Here is a 26,868-nt window from a genome sequence, read left to right as displayed (position 1 = left end):
ATGAGTGAGTAAAGTGCTGTGCGTGACAGCCAGTCCTTTCCCAGCAAGGACAACTTCACTATCTTTTGCTTGTAAATCTACACCAAAAGAAAAGCACAAAACCCCCACCATGACAAAAGGCCCAGACAGCTCCAATGCCTCCCTCACCCCCAAAAGTGCTATTTCTATCAACCCTCTACCTGCTTTGTAAAACAATTACTTTGGATGTTGTCAGATTATCAATCTTTCTTAAACAGAACAAAAAGGATATGTCACTTATCAACCCAGTTTCAAAACCTTCCAAAACTTAACAGAACTTTATTAACTCACTGTTTTTATTAATCCTTGTCTGGATATATTTAATCTTTAGTCTTTCACACCATACACACCTTTAAATGTCTAGCTAAGAACCATACAGGACCTCTCAAGGCACATGGAGAGGTTCACATCTGCTCTTTTATATACTTCTAAGTAATAATTCATACAAGTTTTTTATATGCATATGCACAAGAGTCATGTTTCTCTTGGTATTATTTGGAGATATGTTTTAACTAACTCACCAAAAGACACATCAGTGTAGGTCAATAAAAGTAATCACTAACCTTTAAGCAAGGCACTTTTAAAATAAGGATGTAAAATGCACAAGTACAGAAGTTTCTTTTCATGCTTTTGTCCATGAACTCATGGTCTGGGTGAAAACAACCGTGACTCATTGTGATTGGGACATTCATTATGAAAGGTATGATTTGATATTACATTTTTCTGAACTAACACTTGGTTGGTCTTCAACTGTTGACAAACCGTCCCTCAAATCAGCGGATTCTGCTTTCAAGTTTATTTACAGGACCAGACACGTGCCCTACAGCTTCAGTATTTCTTCATCATGTCATTGTACAAACTGACTTTAAACATGTCTAACAACCACTCAATAATCTCATTTGAGTTTTTTGAATCATTACTAATATTTGGGTACATAGTGACAAATACCAACTGATTCAAAAACACTGTTTTCAAATCTCAGACTGGGAGTGCTGGTATCTCAGTATTATTTCCAAAACAATGTACTGCATAAAAAAAGCAATGCCATAAAGGGCAGAATTAGCTGCAGACTCTAGGCAATCCAATAATTAAGGAGTTGGCTGCTGAACTAAATTCTACCGGCAGTTGTACACAGAAGATCTTGTCAGAGCTTTCTCCTATTTATGTTAGTGTAACTGAAAGGAAGGCTAATGAAGGTGCTTGTTATACTGCTACTTGTTACTGAGGCTTTTATTTCCAACTTCAGCTTAGGCTCCCTCATCTACACCAAACGTGCCACAACAAAAAATTGAAACCAACAGAAACTGCTGTAAGGCCCAAACAACCTTAAAAGCCAATTTCTTACCCCACTTGAACGGGAAGGGGAGCACTGCTCACAGATCTACTGACTCTACAAGCAGCAGTGCAGAGATTCCATGTGGAGGACACCCAGCATGTACACACTTCTGTCTTGGAACATTTTGCCAGTTATTCTTATAGTCTACCAATCCCATCACAAAGAAATATCACAGCAGACAGTGTAAATTTTTTTTTTTTTTTAGAGTAAGAAAAAGAAACAAAGCACAACCCATCAAAACAGAAGGACAACCTCCTTCTGGCTGGGGAGCAGCTGGTAGCCAACAAGCCACCATTCCCAGAAGTCAAAAGTGTCCTGACCTCATCATCAATAAAGGGCTTGTTTTCAGGTTCCAAAACCCGAGTACAACAGCTCCTGTGTATGGAGAAGGTACACACAAATAATTGGGAATGAATTTCAGAGCAAACCATGAAGAGGAATGCTTCCAGTATTCACTTAGAAGTGAGTCATCTGGCTGAACCCAGCCCTGCTCTTGGGACACTCCCTGCAGGCACTTCTACCACATGAAGCATTTCTCTCCCTTTTCTCAGACATGACTGCCATAACATTTTCCAAGCACTTATACAGTATCTTTGATGAATTGAGGTTTTTGGATTAAGCTTCCATACTACCACACATGGAAGCTGTCAAACTGCCTAACTTCCTAACCTTCCCCAGGAATGACATACAACGAAGAATAATATATGAAAAAGTGCTAATGGCATCAGGAAGAACAATATTTTTTACTCAAAGTAACTTTTCCATTACAAACGTAAGCTTGTAATATTAATTAATGCAAAAGTATTCCAACTGTGCCTGTGCTTGAAAAAACTTTTTTCTCTCTAATTTAACTTTCAAAAATTAAAGCCTCTTTTGCAGGCTTCCTGTTTCCATAATTTAAAATCAGCATTTATCCTATGACCAAAGAAAGTTGTGAGAAATGAGAAAAAAACTGAGACAGAGCCAAGTAACAAGAGCCAATGGCAAATGAGTCTGTAAACATACAGAACTCCTTCCTGGGAGCCAGAAAGGGGATGCACCATTCTTCTATCTTCCCTCCCCTTCAGCAAATACTGTGAGACCTGCAGACAGGAGGCTGCTCTGGAAAAAGCACCAACCAACCCACCACTGCCAACACCATAGCATCAGGTCAAGCACCCACATCTGTGCTCTTGGAGAAACATTCCAGCCTGGATGATGAACTGTGAGGAAGCCAGGCAAGTTCTCATATTTCCTATTTCACCATTCAACACATTGTTTCCCCAGTAGTATTACTGAAATGAGAGGGCATGAAGCAAATGGAATGGGAAATGAGGAGAAGGGAGGACAGTCTCTTCCCTATGGCAGCTGAAAGCTGTCCAGAAATCTTCTCTCTAACCCTACACCAAAAGTGCTACACTGCAATGGCCAGAGAGCTGCCTGGGACACCAGAGAGGTCACTGTTACAATGAGACATCTAAAGACAGCCATGGGAAGAGGCACTAAGTGTTAACCAAGTTGAAAAACTAGGAATCTCAAGGGAGAAATTCTGATTGTGTAATTAAAGGCTGTATCCCAACACAAACACACAAAAGGATATGGCCTTGAAGCTGTGCAAGCAATGACATTGTTTCCTTCTAATATCTGAATATGAAACCTTGGGCTTTGGAATGCTGTTTCAAAGCTACATATTTACATGGTGGTGATCATATAATAAAGGGCATTTGCACATAAATTTCCACCAGATCTCTATATTGCTATTAAAGCTCTTCATTCCATTTTCAGAAATTTGCCTGCTCTTCATGTAAATGACTCACAGCTGTGTATCTGCCACACACTAGTAAATAATTCTAGAAAATATATGTGTGTATTTAAGTTTAGAGAAGCATTGTATAAAACATTTTAGACAAACATACAATTATTCTATATAATCAAAACCAGTTTTAAAAGTAATTACCTATGTTCCCACAGGATTTCTGGTAGCTATGTATCAAAAGCAAAGTGATCTTAAAGCCGATCAGTACCAAAATATTAACATTTAATTAATATGCCATATCACACATAAGTAGCAACATTAGTCTTAACAAATAAGGAAAACACCATCCTTTAACCCTCACAGCACAACACTGACATCTGATTGTTCAAAACAACTACAGCTGTATGGACTCTGATCAAAGTCAGTAAAATTACACAGGGATTCAAAAGATCTGCCCATACAGATCACTTTAAAAAGAAGCAGAGTCTTCACGCCATCCTCCAACTATTTCTTTGATGTGATAGATTCAATATGTTCATAGCCAATCTGGTGCACAAGTTGCATGAAGGAATCTCAGTGATAGCAAGGATGAGATCAGAAGGAAGAGGGAAAGCTTTAGGTTCTGTCACCAGCACAGTGTGAGATGGAGGCTGCAGGGTGGGGGCAATGTGGTCCTCAGCTGCAGATAACTGCAAATATGCTCTGCACATCAGAAAGAGGCCTTTCAAGTATATTTAATTCAACTTGCTTCCAAAGTCACATTTCTTTTCACAGTAGTCCTGCACAATTTTCATGACATTGATAAGATCTTGATCCTTTGAAAAAACATACAATTAGCAATCTTTTCCAAGGGCTCACAGACCTCAATTACAATCGGTTTATCTGTTTTGTCTACGCAAAGCTTGGATCAAACGTGTCCTCAGAATTCTCCACAACTAGTAAAACATGCATCCCTTACTGCATTCTAGCAGCACATTCCAACGAAACAAAAACACATCACAAGGTCTTTTTTCCTCTCCTTTCTGCACAGTAATCAACATTTCTTTCTGACCAAGTGACCATTGCTTCATTCCTGATCCACTGTCCGGCAGCAAGAGAGTACAGTCTTCATCACATTAGAGCAAATGACAAGAAAGCCTCTGATATAAGCACTGTGCCAGAACAACCCAAATTGTTTTATGTAAATTCTAAGTTCATTTAATGCAGGGGACAAAACATGTAAGGGGAAAAAAAAGTACAAAATTTTAACAAAAAAATTTAGTAGCCTTTTAGATACCAGGGACACAGGTCAGATTATCATAAAACGAAAACAAGAGTCCTATCTACACATTTAAACATATTATTTTTTGTTCAGTTGGAGTTACAAGGTTGGAATACCTTTAAAATATGGTCTACAGACATTTACAATAAACTCCAGCAGGAGCTGTTCCAAATTTTCTATTAAATCTATGTATAGCTGAGAATGATGAAAGGAAAAAATAGCATTTCCTAACAACTTCTGCTATTGACCTAAGCTTTTACAGGTGCATGTTTTAAATCAACTATTACCCTAATTTTGTTTTATGAACCCATGTATAAGAGGTAAGGTTGCATCTTTCTGTAAGCATTTGACAAATTATTAATAAAATTAAGATCCATGTCAAAATTTTGTAGTAGGACTACAAAATGTTATCAACATGACCATCTCCAATACTTAAACCAAAGTTAAGGTTAGGAACTACTTTTCACATAAAATTTTGGAGGCACTTGAAGGCACAATGAAGTTAGCAAGATAACTTCTATGGAAGCACAGTGCACACACAGATGGAAAACACAATGGGAACTGTATTTTTTGTGGGAGATGGTGCAACATTCTTTAACAGAATAATCCTGCCAATCCATAACCCTAAGGCAGTTTTCTTTCATAACTGAAAATGGATGTTTTCCCTGGACTCAACAGCAAGTCTCTGGTTTCTAGTCTATTGGCTTAGATGAAACAGATAATTTGCACTTGCTTCCAATCATTACAGTGTTTGAAGAAAAGATTTAAACAGTCACAAATATGTTTCCACTTTGCACTCAGCATCATCATATTTGACTGACTTTAACTTTTTATATAAAGTTTTATAAACTCATTGTCATAAGGTGCCCTTTATGACAATCTTTTTATATTTTTCTCCACATCGGGAGAGCTAAAATTTTAATGCACTTTTCACATAATCACATCACTGTGTGGAACCTGGATGTCAGAAAGCACCAGTCTCTCATGAGACTTGCAGTAACATCAAAACCTGGCACTCATGCATCACAGATCCATCTGCCTCCTCAGTGAATGCCTCAAAACATCATACAGCTTGGGCTGTAAAATTTATTTCCCATAATGTGCTCCAGAGGAATCCTGCTATAGCTGGAAGTCAGTCATCCGTGGTGGCAGAGTTTCAGCAGGCAGATCTCTCTTCAAAAATCTGCTGCTGGAAAATGTAGTTTGAATGCAAGCTTTGTCTCTAAAAGTCCTCCTCTGTCCTTCTCTGGTGTACTGGCTGCCACCAAGCACCCAATCTGGAGGTTTTTTTGATGCTGAAGATTGCCATGATACATCAAAATCAAAAATGAAGCAAGAGTGGTAATGTCTTTGGCAGGAGAGTGGGTTATGAAATCCCTAAGTGCTCTTTCTTTGATGACTAGATACAGAGAGGTGAATTAGCAACTTGTCACATGTGTGCAGAAGAAATTAATGAGTTCATCAAAACCCAACAAAACTTCTCTTCCTGCCTTTTATTCTGGGAGTTCAGAGATCTTCAGTATAATTTCTAACACTACTGAATAGAACCTTATAATCATGATGTATGTAAAATAAATAGCAACCCTAACACAAAACTAAATCTAGGTTATACTTTCTGAAGTTCCCTATATACCAATAAATATTTGATTACTAGAGAGATAAAAGAAGTATCTTGCTTCCATAGTCAAACTGTTTTTGAGTACACCTCAACTTTACCTTCAAGCTAAATGGAAAGCTAATTTGAGCACTTAACAACATACTGGGGACATCTTCCATATTGAAACAAAAGTCAGAAAAATGTTTTTTAATAAAAAGGCTGAAAATAACATTTACATTATCCCCTTACATTCATCTTGGACCAACAGGACTTCCTGCTTATCAAACCAAATGGTAACACCAGCTTTAACATATGGCACACTTCCAGCCTCTGCAATGCACTGGATCAAAAACTACATGTGCTGCAATGGAAAAAAATGAGCGCTTTGGAAAGCCTCTTTAAAGATATTTGAAGTTATTTTAATTCCAACAGGCTGAATAGCCACATATTCCATGTCTGTAATGTTCCCAGGCACCAAAAATAGAGCCCAAAAAATTACATCAAAACACTGAAACGCCTGTTTTTATACGGATGAGCTAAGAGCCAACCCCTCAGATCCTTCAGGAACGGCAGCTCAGACCCCTGGTGCTGCATTTTTCATGTCTGCAGGAGCGATGAAGGCCAGGAACGCCGTCTGCCCGGCAGCCGGGCTGCCCCGCTCCCAGAGACACCCAGGCCCCGCTGGCACCCTCGGCGGTGGGAAGGGAGGCAGGGCCGGCAGGGCGGGACGCTGGGCCTGTCCCAGCAGGTTCCAGCCGGGCACGCCCGAGGGAGGGGCAGCGCCTCCGTTCCCCGGCACGGCCCGAGCTGTGCTGCTGCTCCGCGTGGGCACGGACACCGAGCCCTGCGGCCTGGCAGCACAGCTGCGCACCTCCCCTCACTGCCTGCCAGCAACAGCTCTTCTCCCTTGTCAACCTTAGCGACGGGCAATGAAGAATGAACTGATTTCATTAAAAGACATGATTATACAGGGTGTTTATTCCAAAACATTTCCCTAAGCATGCAATGAAATCTGAATTATAGCACAATTTTAGGCGGCCAACCTGTTTCTAGTAGAAGCCCAAGATCAATACAAACAGGGTAAGAACGAGTTCTGACAAAATCTTTCCTTATACGATTGGTTTATGTCCTGGTATTCCAGATGTAATACCCTAAATCAGCTTAATATTGTAATCCTCAAGTGTAATCCTCAAGTGTAGCAAGTATTATAGTACTAAAACTTAACTTCTCCTACTCTCTTTAATTCAGGAACATATTTCTGTACTTCTAGTACAACTCTGTAGAGCGTACATTCTAGTACATAACAGGTTTTGTAAATTTAAATTTGAAGGCCTACACTACAAAGTTGTGAGTTAAACCTGTCTGATATTTTAGAAACATTCACACTTAGTAAAAGATTGTTTTGTCTGGCTAATACAAATTCAGACAATGCCTGTATTTTGCCAAAAGGTACACATCTGCTCTAGCTCTTGCTATCATGGTTTAGAAGGAGAATGTAACGTGAATGTACACGTCCTGTTTTCCCATTAATCCTACCTACTTACTCTCTTATTTTCCCCAATCATCATCTCTCCCTGGCCATATTCTAACTTTAGCAAATGCTTTTTCTAGGACTGGAAAAAATTTTTGAAGTCTTCCATAATTTTAAGATGAAAATAACCATTACATTTCTCTATACTGGTATTACCAGGTATGTCCCAGATGAAATGGTTATTAGAAGGAATTGAGTGATGAAGCAGAAAGTTGGGATCTGACAGAATTCCCCCTCCTGCCTCACTCCAGGGCGCCTGCAGAACATGTGAACAGCATCTCCCCTTCTCTTCCCCAGGACCACTGGCAGTCTCACTCAGTCTGCATCGGTGCCTCAGAGTCTCAGTCCTGCTCCTCACTCCGTTCCACCCAGCACAGGCCATCCCTGAGGACACTGCTGGTGAGCAGAGAAGGGTGGCAGAGCAGCTGAACCTCTCCTGGTTCCTGCTGAAAGCCACCTCTCCTTCCCAGCTGAGAGGCCTTAGCAAGGGCTGTTTCCCTCTACTGTCCTTGCTTAAATGGAGATTCAGATGGTTTCCGGGCAGGAAGAGCCTCCCTCTCAAAGATACTGCACAGATAGGAGGTACAGCTATTTGGGGACATCCTCAAGCAGAAGGAAACAAAGAACAGAAAAGGCTGTGGGAACCTGACAATCCTGTGAGGAAGAGGCAGTGGCAGGGCCAGCACGTGGCAGGGCAGGAGCTGACACAGTGAGAGGCCCAGAGAGGAGAAAGGCTTTAACCTCCCGAGGACCCCAGCAAAATCAATAACCTCCTGTGCCACACAGCTTCTGCTTCCAAGGTACCAGCTGCAGTGACCTTCTTCAAACAGAAAACTGCATCTTGTATGAGGGCACACAAGTGCACCTTAGATATGTGTAAATGCATTTTCTTTTCCTAAAGGAAAGAAAAAATTTCCAGAACTTGAAATATAAAACAAAGAGAAACTTAGATTGTGTTTCTGGCTCTGACACAGAACAGCCTGATCTTAGGTAGGTTACTTTGCTTCTTAGTGCTTTATGTTAGCTAGTTATATAATGGGAAAAACAGTACCTCCCCTAACTTCAAAGGTTATTCTGATTACTTTAAAATAGCATGAAGATGAAAAAGGCAATAATGATAAATAGCAATCCTTAGTTTGCACTTATGCAAAATCCCTCTACAGATCTAAGTGCTTGATTTCAGATGAAATACAGACACCGTTTGATGTTCAGCTCTTGCAGCACAAGTGCCAGCTCAGGCATCCCTTGCCTCCTACTCCCAGGTGCTGTTCCAGCCCAGCAGTGCCCAACAGCTGTGCTGCACAGCCACGGCTCTGCTGAGCTCCAGCAGCCAGCAGGGAGGCCATGGGAGGGAGGAAGGACCATATCTGAGGCAACATCCCTGCCAAAATAAATATACATCCATCAAGTACAAAGGCTGGCATCAAAGCTATCAATTCGTGTTACAGCTGACTCCACTTGTATAACATGTTCTGTCTGCCCTACAGTAACAAACTTGTTTCAAACCAGGAATAAATATTTCAACACAAATCTGAATAGGTCATGAGGAGACATTTCATAATCCTATGGAAATGACTTGCAAACGATGTTGGAATCTGCATGATTGCTAGATGAACTTCACAGACTGAATAAAACATATTGAATGATATGGCTTCTGTAACTCTTCTACTTTAAACATATTTTCCATAATAAAAACTTCCTTAAATGAATCCCTGAACTGGTCACAGCATTGAGTATTGGTTTCAGCTGTTTCAATGATGCTGTACAATTAAACTGTAAGTCTAAAACCTTCACAAGACACTTATTTACACAGATGCTGTAGAAATTACAATGGAAAAAGGAGCCTTTTAAAAAATGAATATAAAGAAGTCTTCTGTCAATCTAATTTACTCAAATCCTGACCGTACCATGAAATCCTATTAAATGAAAGGCAAAAACCTCAAGTCCCATTAAGCAAGTAGAAATCTTTTTTTGCAAAACAAAAAAACCCAAAATTAAACTTGTGACAGACTCCTTTCTGACAGGTGCTCCTGCTTTAACACATCACAAAATATATGCAGTCATAGGCAAGGTTTTCAAATGGCTCTTCTGGTTCCCAACTGGTCACCATCAAAGCATTTCTACACTTCATTGAAGACACTTTTAACACATCCTAGTTTGGTCACTTGAAATTTAGGACACCCTCAATCACTAGTCTAGATTTAGGAATATGCAACTCTGTAAGCCTCCTCAAAGTGAATATACATAAGCAGGACAAAAATGAGGATTTATGATTGCAAATCAACTCCATGCTTTCAGCCTTAACTACAGTTTCATAGTTGGGTTTTTTTTCCCCCCCTTTTTTTCCTTGCATATTCCTTCTAACAACTCACAGGTAATCGCACCAGTTATGCCTCTCAGAGGATATTGTCTTATTATTGTTTTAGACAAGAGTTCTGGTTCCCAATCTATCCTTTAAAAAAGGAAATCCAAGTGTTCTGTGAGTTCCATGACACTTACACAACACACTTTCTACTTTTCTTTCTAAGCTGCCATTTCCTGAAAGGTTTCAACACCTGGGAAGGTCTGTCAGGAGCCCAGTCCACTGCAAAAATGTATGAAGTTGTCAAGTACTTGACCACATTTCCACCAAACAATCAAAAGAGAGCTCCATTAGAAGTGGAAGCTGATGGCATTTGCAAGAACATACCTGCACCTACCTGTAACTGTTTCATTCCATAAGCATCTAGAAAGAATGGAAAAGCCTGCCTTCCAATCTCATTTCAATTGCTCTATCATAACACAGGCTGGCATTATGCCAACAGCACTTTTGGGAATAAGACATAACCCATTACAGTGATTACAAAGGCAGGGCAAGGAATTCATGTCACGCTTCTGGCATCAGATGCGCTAGGCTACTCATCAGCTTTGGCCTAAGCACTATCAATGCCTAAAAAGTGGTAATTTCAATTCTTATACAGGTAGAAAAAACTAGAAAAAGCTCTAAATTTACCTGCTTATGTCCACCTACCAACTCATGTGTAAGTGTGCAGGCATAAAATGAACATGTGATGAACATTTAGGGGACACACGATCTCAGCTAATCAAATACTTAGTGCTGTGTCCCCTTATACAACAGGAAATTTCTGTTCCACAGCAATCATGGCACAGTGACAACACAGCCAGAGTCTTCTTAAATGTAGGACTGTGCTCAACTCCACTCCCTGCTCTGAGTAGTCTTCTACAGACTATAGTGTTACACACCAGCTCAGTGTAGGATCAAGCTCAACAGAGTTGGGAGAACCTGCTCAGACTGATATCTTTAATACTTTATTTCCCTTGGTCTATTCTGGAATATCTAGTGAAATCAATGATTCACAATTTATGAGTTTCCCCTCCCTTAGCAATATTTAATTATTATTGTCTTCATCACAGGTATCTAACATTTCAAGACTATTATGAAAATTTTCCCCTCCAAACACTGAAATCTCAAATTAATTTCAAACCTTTTCCTTGATGCACTCCCTCCCACTGCTCTTACTCACTATTCTCTTGGTGCCAGGCAGAAGTGTCCCATTTAACCCTCCAAAGCTGGCCAGGGACAGCCTGCACCTCCCTGGGCTCTGTGTGCCGGTGCCAGCCTGAGCAGGGCTGGCAGGGCCTGGGACAGCACTCGGAGATGTGTGTGTGATGCTCCTGCCTGCAGTCTCTACTTATTTCACCCCCACACAGCTCCAGCTTGCTCCAGAGATGCCATGAATGGCTCTGCAGCTGGGAGTGGCTCACCCAGGGTGAGCAGGGCTCCCCCAAACCCACAATGGGGGGCACAGCCCAGCCTCATCTGCAGGTAACCAGGGCAGGTTGGGGCTGCTGACCCTGCTGATACAGAGAAACTCCAGTAACTCTTCAGACTCACTGAAAAAACTTCTCAAAAAAACAGCTAAAATATTTTCTGAATGTTCATCTGTCACTGATTTCTCTGGCCTTCCATGCCTTAATTTGCAGTAAGTTTTCACCACGTTCTCTCTGCTTTCCCACAGCACTGTGAAACAGCAGAGTCTGGAATTGCATCCAAAGGAAGAACACTGCTCAGTGCAATACACTGAGGCTCAGTATCATCCATTTTGCCTTAGTCACTGCAATTATATCCTCAGAGAACAAAAATGGAGAAAAACAGAACCACAGTTTGAATACAACCAATTTGTATTTCCTGCAGTTTGAATGTCTACCCTGTCAGGAGTTCATGTTGGTGTGAATGTGGGTATTTTCTCCATGCTTGGGGGTTATTTTGTCTGGTTTTTCTATTGGAGAGCAGGGGGTGGATTTGGGTTTTGCTTCTTTTTGAAGTTTTTATGTGTGTATTATATCGGTTTTCATTTTTTTAAAGAGAAAAACCCCCCAGGTCAAAGGAATACATACATAAAAACTGTGCTTCTGTTTTATTACACTAGTACTAATTTATTGGGGTTTAAAGCTCTATTTCTACATGCACCACTACTTTTAGAGCAGGTTAATGCTTCAGTAGGAGAAACAGCTACAGCCAAGCAAAAATGATCACAGTGGCTCCATACAGTTGGTTCAGCTGTTTAGAGCACATATCAGCAGTGTATTCCTTCAGACAGACACATCAGCTTGTGAACACATAGACAGAAAGCGCACTGAACCACAACTCAAAGAGAAAAAGAAATAAGAGAAAAATAAATATTTTTATTTGGCATAGGGGGAAAGAACTACTTTCACTGCTACAGCTCCAACACTTGTATTTCCTGCATTACAAAAGTGAGAAGTGTTTTCACACAGGATGCGAGGATACCTTACACCCTTGCTCCAACTATATATACCTTTAAGTCAATACCAATGTCTGGAACAAGGAATTTTTTTGCTAGACTCAGAAAACACTTAGAGGCCTGCAAGCAGATCCTAAATGAGCCTCATGCCACCAGGCCGAGGGAAGGCAAAACTCCAGGCCAAAGTCAAAAGCTGTATAATATCATTCACTGGTACTCCAGAAGCTTTCAAGAAATAATAATGCCAAGAAACATATATGCAGTATTTTGAAAGGCTCAACCTTTCAAATAAATGCATTAAACTGTAGTGATTCAACATCTGAGTCCACCTCACTGGAATCTCAAAGGAGTTTAAAAGAACGGGATCATAAACTCCTATCTCACTGCAATTTGATATTAATGTCTTAGAAAAGGAAGTCTTTACTCACATCTCTAAGAAATTTACAACTCTTTCTACTTCAAAATAAGAGAAAAAAGCTAAAGCACAATTAAAAAAACAAAAACAAAAACAAAAGTAATAGAAAATCTTCACACTTCCCTCTTTCAGTACATTCCTTGCTCTTAAAGATTGAATTCCTAACTCTCTCTCTCACACATATCTATACAGCAAATGTTTTTCCATTAATTGATTCTGCATGGAAGTATAGAACACAAACTGAAACAGGGTGAAACTCAGTAAGTTATATTTTAAGGCTAATTAATATATTGATTTCTTTCAAATTAAGAAATGTGTTGCAGAAGAAAACATCTCATACCCAAAAATAAAACACTGATAAGCAAACCAGGTCTTCTGAGAAAGAAATGTATGGACTATCTAAATAAATCTGATGTTTGGCTTTTTGAAAGATCAATACCTATTCTGATATTGAAAACATGGAAGCTAAAGTACAAAAAAAAAAAAATCTGCAGACCTCAAACAGCTGACATGAAAAATGAGATCTCCTACCACAAAATGCAGTCCAAATGAGAATTACAACAAGGCAAAAAAGGTCTCTGTCGCACACAAAAATAGACACAACACTTGGTGTCCTAACTCTAATGCTTATGTATTAGTGTCCATAGCAACACCTCACCATTCATTTTATTTATTAAATACAAACCAGCAAAAATAATAATAGTGAATGGTATACATAACAACAGCTAATTCAATACATAAGAAAGAAAGGAACATTCCCAAACCTATCAGAGAAAGAAAACAAAACTGCAACATGACTAAGAAAAGTAACACCACAAAATACCAAGATAAAATAAAAAGACAAAGAAATACTCAGTATGGGTATACAAAAGTAGTAATGGATTGAGGAACTGTATTCTTTGTAACTTCATTCAGGTCTCTTTATAACTTTTTCAGGAACTCACCACACCCTAGTCTGACCTATTAGCCACAGAAAGCTTTCTTCATTATACAACCAACACAAATATAAACAGACTTTGGTATCAACTTGAATCCCTGTTTAAGTACAATTACATCCACAGGACTCTTCACCAAGATTTTAGTGAATACACTGCCATCATCTTCCATTTGGACAGCAACAACAGGAGTTATTCCATCTGAGAAATTGCAGCTTTGCAAAAGCCTGCAAGTGGTGTATAATCGGGGTAACACAACCATGATAGCACAATGATTGTTCTGGATGCTCTAGGAACTCTGTTAGCCAGAAAGCCAACAGATTACCTCAGGCAACTTCAAAACAACTCTGATATTTCAGTTCTTTAGAAATAATGGAGATATCTATAGCAAGGATGACATATGTCAGGACCTAGATGCCCAGTTATGAAACTTCACATTGAGAATTCCAGAGTTAGTCACATGTTCACAATCCAAACACTTGAGGCACTTAGCTGATTTGCCATTCACTCTTTTAATAAGGATGTGAGCCTTTCCTTGTAAGGAAAACTAATTTAAAACACTGATCCCCAATATGCATCCACATGCAAAGATTTTGTCTGATATGATGAAAGGATGAAGGGAAAGAGATGATCCATGGCTTCCATCAAGTATAGCTCCTAACCCTTTTTCTACCCCCAACAGAAGGTGATCCACCAGCACAGCTGAGAAAGAAATCAAATCCACAAAGAAGAGTCTCTCAGTGCATATATACAAAGATAAGCACAGTCTCAAGTTGAGGCTCTGGCTGCAGCACCTGCAAGCCAGATCCAACCCAGCAAGGGCTGCCTGCAGCTCTGCTCCCTGCTTTGGGGGCAATGCTGCCATCTCCACCCACACCCTGCTCTGTGCCAGCCTCTGCTCCACAGGAGCCACCTGGCAGCTAACCTACAACACTCCAGCTCTTTTGTCTAAAAGTAATTCAAGTGTCCTTAGAAACAACATCACACTCTTAAAAGCAAATGCTTTATTTACCTAGAGCTCCAAGGATCGTGCCACTGTCATTAGCATTTTACCTCCAGATAGCACACTCTCTCTGAAGATACACTGATTGCTGTATCATAAGGAAAGTAGCCAGAAATCAATGTTAAGTAATATATTGGATTTTCTGGACCACATTATTTTTCAGATAAAGAAAAAAAAATTATCAAAAACGGCTCAATAAGGAAATGTGATTAATGACCAACTTTGAAGGGCCAACATATTTTAAGCGTCTGTCTGGACTTTCAGTCTCCTCTGAGGCATTGTGCAGAGCTACAGCTGCAACTCAGGTAAGACTGAAAAGCAGCTTGGCTAACAGGTTATTCTAAATCAAATGCCAAGAACCTGAAGCTTTCTTTATAAATTGTATCTATTTCAAAACCATGACAGAGAATCAGATTTTTGTCAGCAAACTAGCACATAGTACAGAAACAAGTGAGGCTTACTGAAAATGTCTAATTAAGGAGCAAGAAAAAGACATGAAAGGTTTTCCATGATCTAAACACTGTTCTACACAGATGAGCCCAATAGCACTGAACACCAAATGACCCAATATTTATAAGTGATCTTCTGTTTTGCACTTAACAGCTCCAGTCCCAGGTCTGCCTCTTACTATGCCAGTAGTCTGAGGACAAAGGCTATTACTGTGCTGGGCATAGGGTAGGAATTTATTAGTAGTAGCTGGCAACACCTAGCAGTGCTTTATAATCAAACTTCACAGAGCTCTTGTGCCTTTTAATCTTAACTCCATTCATTGCAAAACTGTTCAAGAAAACCAGAGCAGAGCCACGCTAAAATTCCTGAGGAATCCTCTGTGGGTAACACGGCAGGACAAAGGGGGTTGTGAGAAACAGTGTTCACAGCAAGCCCAGCAGCTCCAGGCTGCCCAGGAGACACAACTGCAGTACTTTGAAGCTAATGCCCTCTGTCAGGAGCTGGAGCCACAGAGCAGCCTGTGCACAGCCATTTCTGCCATTCTGGCTCAGTGCAAAGAGCCTTTAGCATGACAAGACAGGGAAAGCAGGAGATCAACACAGCCAACGTGAAAATAAACATTTGAAAAAGCACAGGGACACAGACAAGCAGAACATCCACAAAACATAAACAGTGTTTCCATTTTGCTTGGCAATGACTTCAATGTACACTATCTTGGCTAATTCAGTTGAGTATGCTTTGTTGAGCAGAGTTACCTAAACAAATTTCATGAGTCTTTAAAGGAGAAATGCTTTCACAGAGCTGTCGTCTTAACTCCCACTGAAATATTAAAATTTACAGCACCTGCCTTAAAACATTTGAGCAATAGTTACTGAAGCCTATCACCATTGGAAAGCCTGTTGATCTATGTCATCCAAAAGTGCACTGATATGTCAGTCTGCCTTCCAGAGAGCTCTCCTACCTATTTCCCAAATTATTTGTACTAAGTAGCAGCATAGGGTTTGTTTAGAATAACGATGATATGGCATATATGTATTATAGTGCATACTGCAGCATGTGAATAAAGACATAAAAAGTATAGCACCCTTGTCTACTCTCCACTTTGCCTTGAAATGAGGTGAAACAATTCCTTATCTGGTACCTTTATTATTTACAGTCCAGCTTTCCACTAGAGCATTCTGAAAGAGTATAATTCCTAGAAGCCTTATCTACTTTTACCTTGTGTCTGTAAGGCATTCACAATAAAGCCCCAACACATACTGTCACAAAAGGTATCAGCTAAAGATGACATTGAATGTATTATACAACACATAAAAGTCTGACAGTACACAGCATTCCCAGTAAATGGAAAGAGCATCATTACTATATTTGTATTACCCAAAGATATTTGCAGATCTTTAAAGTCTTAGAAGTGCATAAAACATAAGCAAGTAACTTCCAGCTGAGATGCAAATTAGTGCCTCAGGAACTGCACATGATAACAGACTGTGAATCACTTATTTACAGATATTGGTTAACTTAAAATGCACGTTTTCACTATTACTGAAGACGGTAAAATCAGCGATTACATTACAAAAAATGTGTGTTTCCCTTTTTAATTTTAGATCTTAAATATGAATAAAATATTCACTGTGGAGTACTAGAAACAAGCAGGCTACTTCAAGGGTGACAAAGATGCAGATCAGACAATTGTATCAAATGAATAAGCTAGAAGTTATGCTCACACGTACTTGAGAAATTGTAATCTCTAAGGACTCAAGAAAAATACATTTAGCCCCCTAAAACAAAGCACAAATACAGATCTAGTACTTAACAAACACACTACACTGCAATGTCAAGAAATAGAAAAAATCCCACCTCGCATCCAAAAAAATTTAGATTCCAGCATATTTTTAAGAGAACTTTGCTGAAGGTCCTTGCTCATGGCCTTCTAGGTCCCAATGCACTACTAATTCCTGCAGTTACCTTTCCCACCAAGTGTGCTCCAACAGGAGGCTAACAAGGCAATAAGGAACATACTCGTAAAAGGAAAAAATTTTAAAAGAGTGTTTGGGTTTGGAGATATTGGTGTCTTTGTAAAAATAATATTTGAAATGCTTCTGCTTTTTCAAACAAACATGTTTGTTCTTTTAACATGGTTTTCAGCATTTTGTGGGTTTGGTGCATAGCAGAAATTTAAAAACATTTCCAAAACATTTCAATGTCAGTGCAAGTAAAACACTTCAATTGCATCTTCCTGATTAAATGTTTCTGTAAGAGAAAAAATTTACACATACAATTTTCTGCCTAAGTATGTTTTGCCTTCACAGCTAACATTTCACATGCAAGACTCCAATTTCACATCAAAGCTTTACTTTTAAATTCAGTAAAGATTCAAATTTAATCTCAGGAGACTATGATGTCTTAGAAGTTAGAACAGCTAAGAGCTGCTACCAACAATCTTTAAGAGATTCTGCTTTTGATAGATTCAGTTTTAATGGGAAGCTGAAGTTACTCGACAAGCATTACCAGTTATCTTGAGAGACTTGCAAAACATTGCACTGGTTCTACAGAAGCTAAGGCTTTCACTTGAATTTCTAAATAACCTTCTATAGCAATTGCTTTAATACTGCGCTTCCTGCAAAAACTTTCACTTCTACTCTTTCTCCCCAACCCTAATCCACCATCACTTTTCCCTCAGTTGCAATGATACAAGACAAAGCCTTAATTAGCCCACGTTTCTGAAATCTTATCACTAAGCATTTGTAGCAATGTGTACCCAGTGTCACAGCCCCCTCCACAGTTAATTAGTTTCCGGTAACAAAATAAACAGCAAAAACACCCCACTAAGCACTAAATTTTAGACAGAAAGGCAACTGGAGTTTCAGGAGAATACACATTTGTTAACAGCTGGCTAAAAATCCAAATATTTCATAATGAAGCCAGTATATTAAAAAATTGCTAAAAAAAGCCCTATATTTCATTTTCCCCCCTCCATCAGCTGCTCCACATACAATCTCTTAACAGAGAGACTAAGAAATCTCCGTGCACATTCACTGGTATCTCCTTCAGCAGCTCAGCAACTTCATTTTCTACAGCACCCTAAAGCAACTTCCTCAGAGGCACAGTATCATCCTCTTGCATCAAATGCTTAATTGTCTCAAAGCAAATTTCTTTTTTTTTTAAATATTTAGGCCCTTAATTACTGTCTTACTATAGAATGCCTCCTCACTGAAGAAAAAGCTGCCTCACTGACTCCCAGTCATTTCAAGGGTACAAGTTTTAATCCTTGTGCAGATCACTCCCACCTTCATCTTTTAAAACCCAAGATCTGCCACCTTGCAAAGGTTTGTCATTTCCTCTTTACATGTAAATTACCTGAAAACAAAAAGGATAATGCACATGAAGGAAAAAGTTTATTTACAGAGTGTTTTTTTTAGATTAGGCAGATCAGAAATTAAAGACCAGCTTAAACATCAGCTACAAACTTAGCTGCTCAGGTGCTGCAACCCAGCTGAAGTAAATGCATTTCAATTATAAATTAATATTGGATGCTGTTCTCCAGAAAAAGCAGTTCAAGACAACTGAGAGTGAGCAGGGTTACAACTTTCCAAAATTACCCTGACATGATCTAATTCAGCTTCAGTGGGAGTTAGATTGGGCCACATGCCCACAGCTACATGAGTCTAACTGCTGCCTCTCAAAAACAATAGTTAAATGAAAACTGTCTCATTACTACCATAATTAACCTGTCCCAGCCACATACATTTGTAATTACTTCTTTTTTTTTAATTGCAGTGTATGTCAAAGTTTCCATACAATTCCATGAACCCTTCAAGACAGACTTTTACATAGCTATTTCATGTACAGAGCAAGAAGGCTGGCAAAGAGAGGCAAGAAGGTTACACTGGAAAGATAAGCCTGTTATCAGTGTTACAAAGTGAAGAATAACTTCCTTGACAGTGTGAGGTGGTCTCTTTCTATCCAAAAATCAGCGCTCTTATTTAAAAGAGGTTTCCTAAATCCTCCAAAAGTAGCAGCCACCTTTTGCTGTTATGAGATGAAAACCCTATATAACATTCAACCACATGTACCAGTAACTGCTCAACTGTTGCTGCCAGGGATTTTTTCCACATATCACACAAATACATCACCTGTCATAGAAAAATACATTCTTAACACTCAGTTGCTGCTACATTAATTTATTTGCAGCACCAGGAAGCAGCCTTGAGGGAAAAAATAATTAAAAATTGCTCTTTCATCTTGATGTTATTTTAATGTGAATGTTTCATTACAGCAATATATCTATGACCAACAAGAGAGATAATTTAAGTCTTTAGCTACTTAATTTCTATTTAACTGGCTATTATGAATGATTGAAGAACTAATAAATTTGTCTTCAAAACAGTCTCAGAATTTAGGAGGCATTTTGTAGTCATAACAGGCAGATATTTAGCATGTCAAACTAAATATTTGACAAGGCCAACAAAGTAAATACATCTCAACACAATGACCCAGGAAGCCACAGTTGGCCCCTTTTGGAGAGTGTTAAGGGGTATATGAGCATACTGGCTGAAAATATAAGATGGAAGAAGAGTGAATCTATCCATGAGAGATTGATCACAGAAGAAGAAAGCACAACTTTCCCTTGTCTTGCAAAAGTGTAAGTTGAAGATAGAGGATGAGTGGTTGTTTCTGAACACCTGCATTTGAGCAGCTCCAAACTCCACAGGCAAATCTTGAAATGAGAAACAAACACCCTTCTCCAACCACTACTTCTCCTGGCATCAGGAAACAGCTATCTTAATCTCTGCCTTTTTAATAACTCCAGACTGTGGCTTCCAGACTATCATCCATCCTACAGTATTTGCAAAATTCTAGCTGGAGGGATTAGCAACCAACAGCTACTCAAATCTGCCTGGATTATCTTTAAGATAGAAGAGATGATGTTATGACTACTCAGATGTATGATTGTTTTAAATTACCAGCTGTGCATTAGAAAGCAGTAAGGATTAAATTTCAGGCTTCTAGAACCTGTTTGTCCTCAATCTTATTTTTCATTTGTATAAAAATTTTGTTACAGGACAGGTTGGATTACATGTATTTATACTCTAATCAAACATAAATTTAAAAAAACAACAACAAACAGTTCTGTTCTACACAGATACAGATAGATACAGTTGTGAGATAAATGTTTTGACATCCTAAAAACAACATTGGCATTATCTTAAATGCTACACTTAATTTTTCTAATTGCTATATGTCATGACAATGATAATTTGATATATCTAACATGTATTAAGATCTTAATTTTGTCTTCTTGAATCATTTATGGTCTAGCTGTATCTTTCAACACACCACTGTTAAGTATCATAGAAAAATGGCAACCAAAAGATTGTATAAAGTAATTGTTTTATTCCATTCTTTTTCTGGGTGGATTTAGCTCAAGGGTCTAACAGTATTCTGCTTTTTCCACAGATCCTTCACATAGCTGCAAGGAAACATCTTTAAAAGAACAACTGCAATTTTCCTTAAAAATTCAGCTTTAAATTGATTAGTATCATCAGCAAGGTCTTCAAGTTCCATTAGTTTTTAAACTACAGCTGAATTCCTGCTTGTCATTCCAGGAACTTTTTATTCTGTATGATTTCACTGGAAATGAGAAAAAAACCATTTACAAATACTTAGTTAACTGTTGGCTGAATTAATCAGGCTTCACATAATTGTACACCAATCACCTCCACTTCAACATTTCCAGGATCATAAGTACAGTTCCAGGAGGTCTCCTACCTTACTTTGGGCCATTCAAGAACTTTATTTATCAAAAATACAGATGAAAAATAATGCTCTTACAGTTCACAGGCTATAGTGAAATAACCTTCTGCAGAAGCTTTCCCATGTGACTGTGACCTGTTCAATTTAATAATCTAAAAGGTATGGAAACACAGATTGGCACAGCCTGTGCAGCTAACCTTGCTAATGTCCTCACAGCACTCTGTCAACTATAACAGAAAGGCTGGAAGAGTGCCCAAGAAAGGTATCCAGTAACTAATACAAAGCTTCCCAACAATTCTATAAAAACTCAACCTTGCCAAAGTAAGAATTCTGTACTTAATATACGTGCCAAAATATAATCTTACAGCACCAAAATGGGTTCTGGAAGGAGCTGAGAAACCATGAACACAACAGCACTTGGAATGTGGGTCAGTAACACTGCAGGGGTCTGTGTGCTGCAGCCTCCCTGCTTTTTCACCCCTGCAGCTTTCTCAAGTATCCTGTACCTCCAGAATGGTGCTGCCAGAGTGCTGGATGTCAACAGCCAGGAGCAGCCCCATCTCTGTCAGATGCAGCATTGGTAGAGCTTCACAAACAAAACACCAGAGTGGTAAACAAGGCCATCCTTGCTGCTGGAATGGCCCATCTCCATCTCCTAGCCCAGCCAAAGCAGACAGACACTGTGCTCTGAAGCAACCTCCTTTGCTTGTGCTTATGCCTAAAGCCAAATTTGCCTATTATGAAAATGGAAGGTGACACAATAACACAAAACAGTTTGAGTCAGTAGAAATGTACACTGCAGCATTCAATTACAGCTGGGTGAATTAAGGACTGTGTTACAGACTTAATCCACCCCATCCCCCCCACCCCTTTGCAAATCAAGATAGATCTTCTGGTATCAAAAAATCCATTTAAAATTATTTGGTGATCTTATCACTCAACAACTGAATTAATTCAGCTTGTAATTTTTATCCTTTGAGAAGAACAAGCCCAAATCATTTGGTAATAACCTGGTCTTCCTCTTTTGGGGAGACAGAAAGGGACAAGGAATTACCTTTCCAGGTGTTCTTCCTCCTGTCTAATTTCCCTGCACAACACTAACTCCAGTTACATTTGGGCATGACTCTTACCAAAGTCAAGCACAGTCTGTTCTGCACTGCACAGTGACACTGATTCCAAATGGTCATTGTTCACTGCTTCTACAAACAGTACTGTCAACCAAATGTTTTAGCAACTTCTTTACCCATTCATACTGTACACACTTTCCAAGTTAAAGACCACTGGTTTTTAGCATGCCAAACCAAACCCTCATTTTGATCCAATGTCCTTACAAATACCAGACCCTACAGCCATTTTAGAAAGCACCAGTGATAACTATCAGCATCTTCACACTGAAGCTAATTCAAACACTATCATTCCTAAACACAAGCTATTCATTTGGCATTCCACAGCTGTAAATGCTATCCAATTACACACCTTCATTTCCCAAAATACTTTCCACCAATAAAGAACTCTTGACATACAGAACAGTTGTGCCTCCATTTACATACCTAACTTTATTCAACTTCCTTTTCACAATTCTTATTTAGAGAAGGTTATCCAAATGTTTAGATTAGGCCACTAACTCAGCTTCTTTACATGTTCTTAACTTTTGGAACACAGTGTAACAGTGTACCTGCTAATTATGATCTTGCTTCTGTCTTACCAGGTTAAGGGGTCTGATCCCTTGATTTGGATCTGTATGTTAGGCTGATTTGATAATAAATAACTGAAAAGAAAATTACATTGCTCAAACTAATATTCTTTGAACATCATGTCGAAGTTAGCCCTTACCAGAGATATGTCAAAGAAAGAAGTCAGATTTCAGAGACTGTTAGAGAGAACTTGTGATACAAGACCAGTTCTACCATCCCAAAACTACCTGTGATTTATGACTGAACAGACAGGCCAAACTTTCCAAAGGTACCATAGTGTTAATGAAACCACTGGCCTCTTCTCAACAAAGTCATGAATCTTCTGAATACCTGCACAGGCTTATGAGGTTGAGCATCCAAATATCAAAACACACAAGATTAGAGACCATTTTGAAAAATATAAACTGTATTCAGCAGTTGCCAATACAAACAATCCTCTTATAAGCATTTAGCTCATTATTTGTGGAGCAATGTGGAATATGAGTGTGACAAACTTCCTAAGGGAAGGCTCTGCTCTGTTTGCCATCTCTGTGACACAGAAAGATCACAGGTTTCACATTTAACAGTAGCACAAAAAGAAGGCTCTTTCCCTAAAATCTTTATACCATGCAAAGACAGAAACACAAAGATCTGACTTACTGTAAGGTGTTGTATCAGTGGGGTCAGGAGGTGGGAAGTTTTCTGTGAAGTTGACATTACACAAGTCTGTACTACAGCAGCAGAAGCGGTATGTTCCATTCTGAATCAAGGAAGGGGTGGTGGTAACTATACACTCCTCAAAGTGACACTCCTGTGGGTCTCCTATATGAGACCAGCAACCTGCAAAAAGAAGCAAATGACTTTTTTTTCCCCCAAGTAATAATAAAATTAATTCTACTGACTGGATCAACACACCTACAGAAATCCATACATTACCTGATTAAACATTACAGAGTGGGGTGGGAACAGTTATCATAATCTGCTTGTCTGACTTTTCTACCATCTTTTAAACTAAAAACTAAAAATTCTTTTAGAACTCCCCATGGTCAAGGAGAAGAAAATGTGGGCAGGGAAGAAGGCCAATGTCCAGCTATTGCCTTACTATGATAAAATCTGAATTCCTGAGCCTTCTAAGCAGAAATATGCTATTCCTCATCTCTCTGATATCACAGACCATATCACCATTTTCTAGTCAACAGACTAAATGAGTTGTGACCCAATCTCTTCCTTATGCCACAAGACTGCATCTACAGCTTGGTTCTTCTTGCATAATTTTCAAAATTCTGCCCTTCCTCATTGTCAGCATCACTGGACTTTTCTACAGGACCACAGCTTATTGCCTGGTTCATACCAGGTCCTTTGTCCCTGCAGCAACTGTTCATTCCCAAGCATGGTCAACAGCAGTTAAATGTCATTTATCCACAAATACCTGGAAGGGAAAGGGGCAGCAGTGGGGAGAGGTGAGGAGTCAAGCTGCTCCCTTCAGCAGACTGCCAGATCAAACAGGAATCATGGACTACAGCTCCACAGGCTATTTGTAAACACCAGCTGCATTTTCATTCAGCATTATACTACATTAACTTGCATCCAAGTAAAAAAGAGAAGAATCCCTGAGAATCATAATCAAAACGTGTCTCCAGAAATTGCAAGGCCCTCCACACTTCCTACCTTCATTCTCCTCACAGAGCAGCACTGATATCTGAAATATAGCTGCAATTTCCTTTGTAAGCAAACATCCAATCAATATGAATATATATTTTTTTTACTTAATAAGACACTTACTGCTAAATTTATCATTACATCAATACATATACTGAAATTCAAGAAAGTAATCTTCCTCTGGACGAGGAAGAAATCTGAATACTTCTTCTTTCAACTGTACATTGATGTCTTTGGTCTCTTTTAGAAGTTATTAATTTCAAACAAACATTCTGTTCACATTTAAAATAGTTAAATGGGAGTTTAAAATTATGCATTTCAACAATGTGCAAGAAATCTAGTTCTGCACCTGGGCAGCTTTGGATGAGATGGCTAGATCACAAAGGGAAATAAGTAACAAAACTACTGCATTAAAACAGAACTGTTACATACCTTGTTTTACAAGATGTATGTCTCCTTCTCTTGTTTTTTCCCAAAGTCCATAGCAGGTACTACCTTTCATGCACAAAATTGTGCCATTCTCTTGGGAGATTCGGCTCTCACTGATTCCATGGTCCTGCTGATAGGGGTCTTTAAATGCACACAGCCGCTCCTCACTCTGGGTAGCTTTAGCCAAAGAAAGAAAATTCATTTTTGTCAGTGATTCCATGCATAAAATATTAACTTTAATAAAGAGATGATTAAGGTCTTCTGAAAAGATACATTCAAAAAAAGCTAGATGAGTAACTACAAGGCACTTAGATGCTATTCAGAAGTACAGCTCAGCAAACATCCAATCACAGTAAGAATTTGTAGTACATTTTTCAACAACTAGATTTCATCCAGTTCTTTAACTCCCATCAAAGCATTGGCAGCAAAAAGATGCAAGATGAAGTAGATTGGTCTTTTGGGTAAAAGAGATTTTGAACTTAAAGTAAAATTATAGCATATGTAATTGTAAATTATTAAAGGTCCTGTATAAAATATCTTCTCACAGATGGTTTATTTCTTTGATCATTCTTCAGCACTACTCCCAGAGAAGCCATGTTTCAGCCAAGCAGACTTACTGCAAGAACACTGCTTCGCTGTGTCACCAGCTGGGGTGATTGGGTAAGAAAAACCAAGAGACCTGGATACACGTGTCTGACTTTTAAGGCTGTTACTATTCATTAGGAGTCAAAATTTGTAATTCCTTTATGCTGAGACAACTATAGATTGCTGCACTATTCAGGCCAGCATTCAGTGTTTCCCAGTTTACGGTGTGGCAGCAGTAATTAAAATAGCACAACTTAGCTGATTTTTCTACTGGTCTGGCAGAGCATGTGTGATCAGTTGAGCTGCATGTCAGCTCAGTGGGGGCAAAACTTTCAGCTGAGGAGAGAGAAACTTCTTAAGCCAGCGTAATTCAATCCCTTGCAGCTCCCCACACTCCAAGAACCTGGCTGGCAGTCCATGCTGCTCACCCACCTCTCTGAACTCTGGTCAGAAAGTCAGTTGCCTAAATTTCCCATCTGATTTTTTAAAAAAAACTCTCTGAGCAGAGTTAGTCAAGTTACTGAGTACAAAAAGGTCACACATGAACAGCCAGCACGTGCTGCCTGCAGCAGAACTTGCCAGTTGCACGCTGCAGTTTTATTCTCAGAACAGCTGAGTATGCCAGGCGTGAAGCATCTGCGCTGCCTTCTCTGCTCCGTGACACGGCACCGGCCAAGAGACAGCGCAGCAAAGGACAGCACCCACTGCCGTAAGGGAGCTGCATCTGACTCGCTTTGTGAAAAGTCAAAGGAGAAAAAAACTGTCACAGAATTATAATTTGCAAGACACAATGGGACAAAAGTATACAGCCTTGTGAAATAGGACACATCTGCTCTGAGGGACAGTAGGAAGGTTTTAAAACCGCTTGCATATGATAGCTGAGTGGGGCTAAGGCCATCCAAGATCTGGTTGTTTACAAAATGCTCAAATTGCACCAAGATAAGCCCTTTCATAACTTGCCTTTGTGAAAAATTGATTTAAAGGAACAGAATTTATGAAACAGCCACACAAATCTGGTTTCCCTATTTAAAAAGAAAAGTAATTTCCAGGAAAGTCCACTTTAATAATACCTCAATATGTTTTAAAAAAAAATCTTTGAACCCATGAACTAATAGAAGAAGAAAAAAGACCAAACCAAAACATTTTGAGTTTGCCTTGGACTCGGACAAAAAATAATGCCATGTATCGTGTCTGTGCACCACCAACTGAGACAGCTTCAATTGCTCACTTTTCAGGTCACTTAATCCTTCTATAAAACTCCTCCGATCAAGATTCAGAGGTAAGAATATGAGAACACACCCAAAAAAAAAGAGAAGTCATGCTAGATGCTATCCAACCATACATGTACTACAGAAAATAAAAGTAACTACCAAAGGCTTTTCTGATTTAAAAAGACTGCATTTCCCTATAAGAATACCAGCAGAGGGGAGGATGGGGCAAGCATGAGAAAACACAACACAGCGCTAGCTACCTGATTGCCTATCAATTTTCTTGCAAAGCAATAAAAATACGAGTGAACTTGACACAATTTAACGTCAGATGATCTCAGTGGGAAACTTTTCCAATAAAAAAATAAAGGTTACTCATCCAAGAAGTAGAGTTTTCATGCTGATCACTGCACATTCCTGCTTCGATTATAACTCGGAGAAGCATGGCCCCTGTGGGAGCAGTACCCACTGCAATACTCTGCTGACCCCTGCCCCTTCCCTGATGGCATGGAA

General features: G+C 39.2%; 1 protein-coding gene across 1 annotated transcript in view; it reads right to left on the bottom strand.

Annotated features, from left to right (window-relative positions):
- Positions 1-26,868, bottom strand: part of BMPR2 (bone morphogenetic protein receptor type 2) — a 103,785-nt gene that overhangs the window by 27,155 nt on the left and 49,762 nt on the right. The window contains exons 2-3 of the mRNA XM_058027629.1: positions 24,566-24,739; positions 23,135-23,314 (exon numbers count right to left, since the gene is read on the bottom strand). Coding sequence (XP_057883612.1) covers positions 23,135-23,314; positions 24,566-24,739 — 354 coding nt within the window. The remainder of the gene's footprint in view (positions 1-23,134; positions 23,315-24,565; positions 24,740-26,868) is intronic.

Source organism: Melospiza georgiana, chromosome 7, assembly GCF_028018845.1.
Source record: "Melospiza georgiana isolate bMelGeo1 chromosome 7, bMelGeo1.pri, whole genome shotgun sequence".
Taxonomy (NCBI): domain Eukaryota; kingdom Metazoa; phylum Chordata; class Aves; order Passeriformes; family Passerellidae; genus Melospiza; species Melospiza georgiana.
This window is presented reverse-complemented; position numbering and strand designations above follow the sequence as displayed.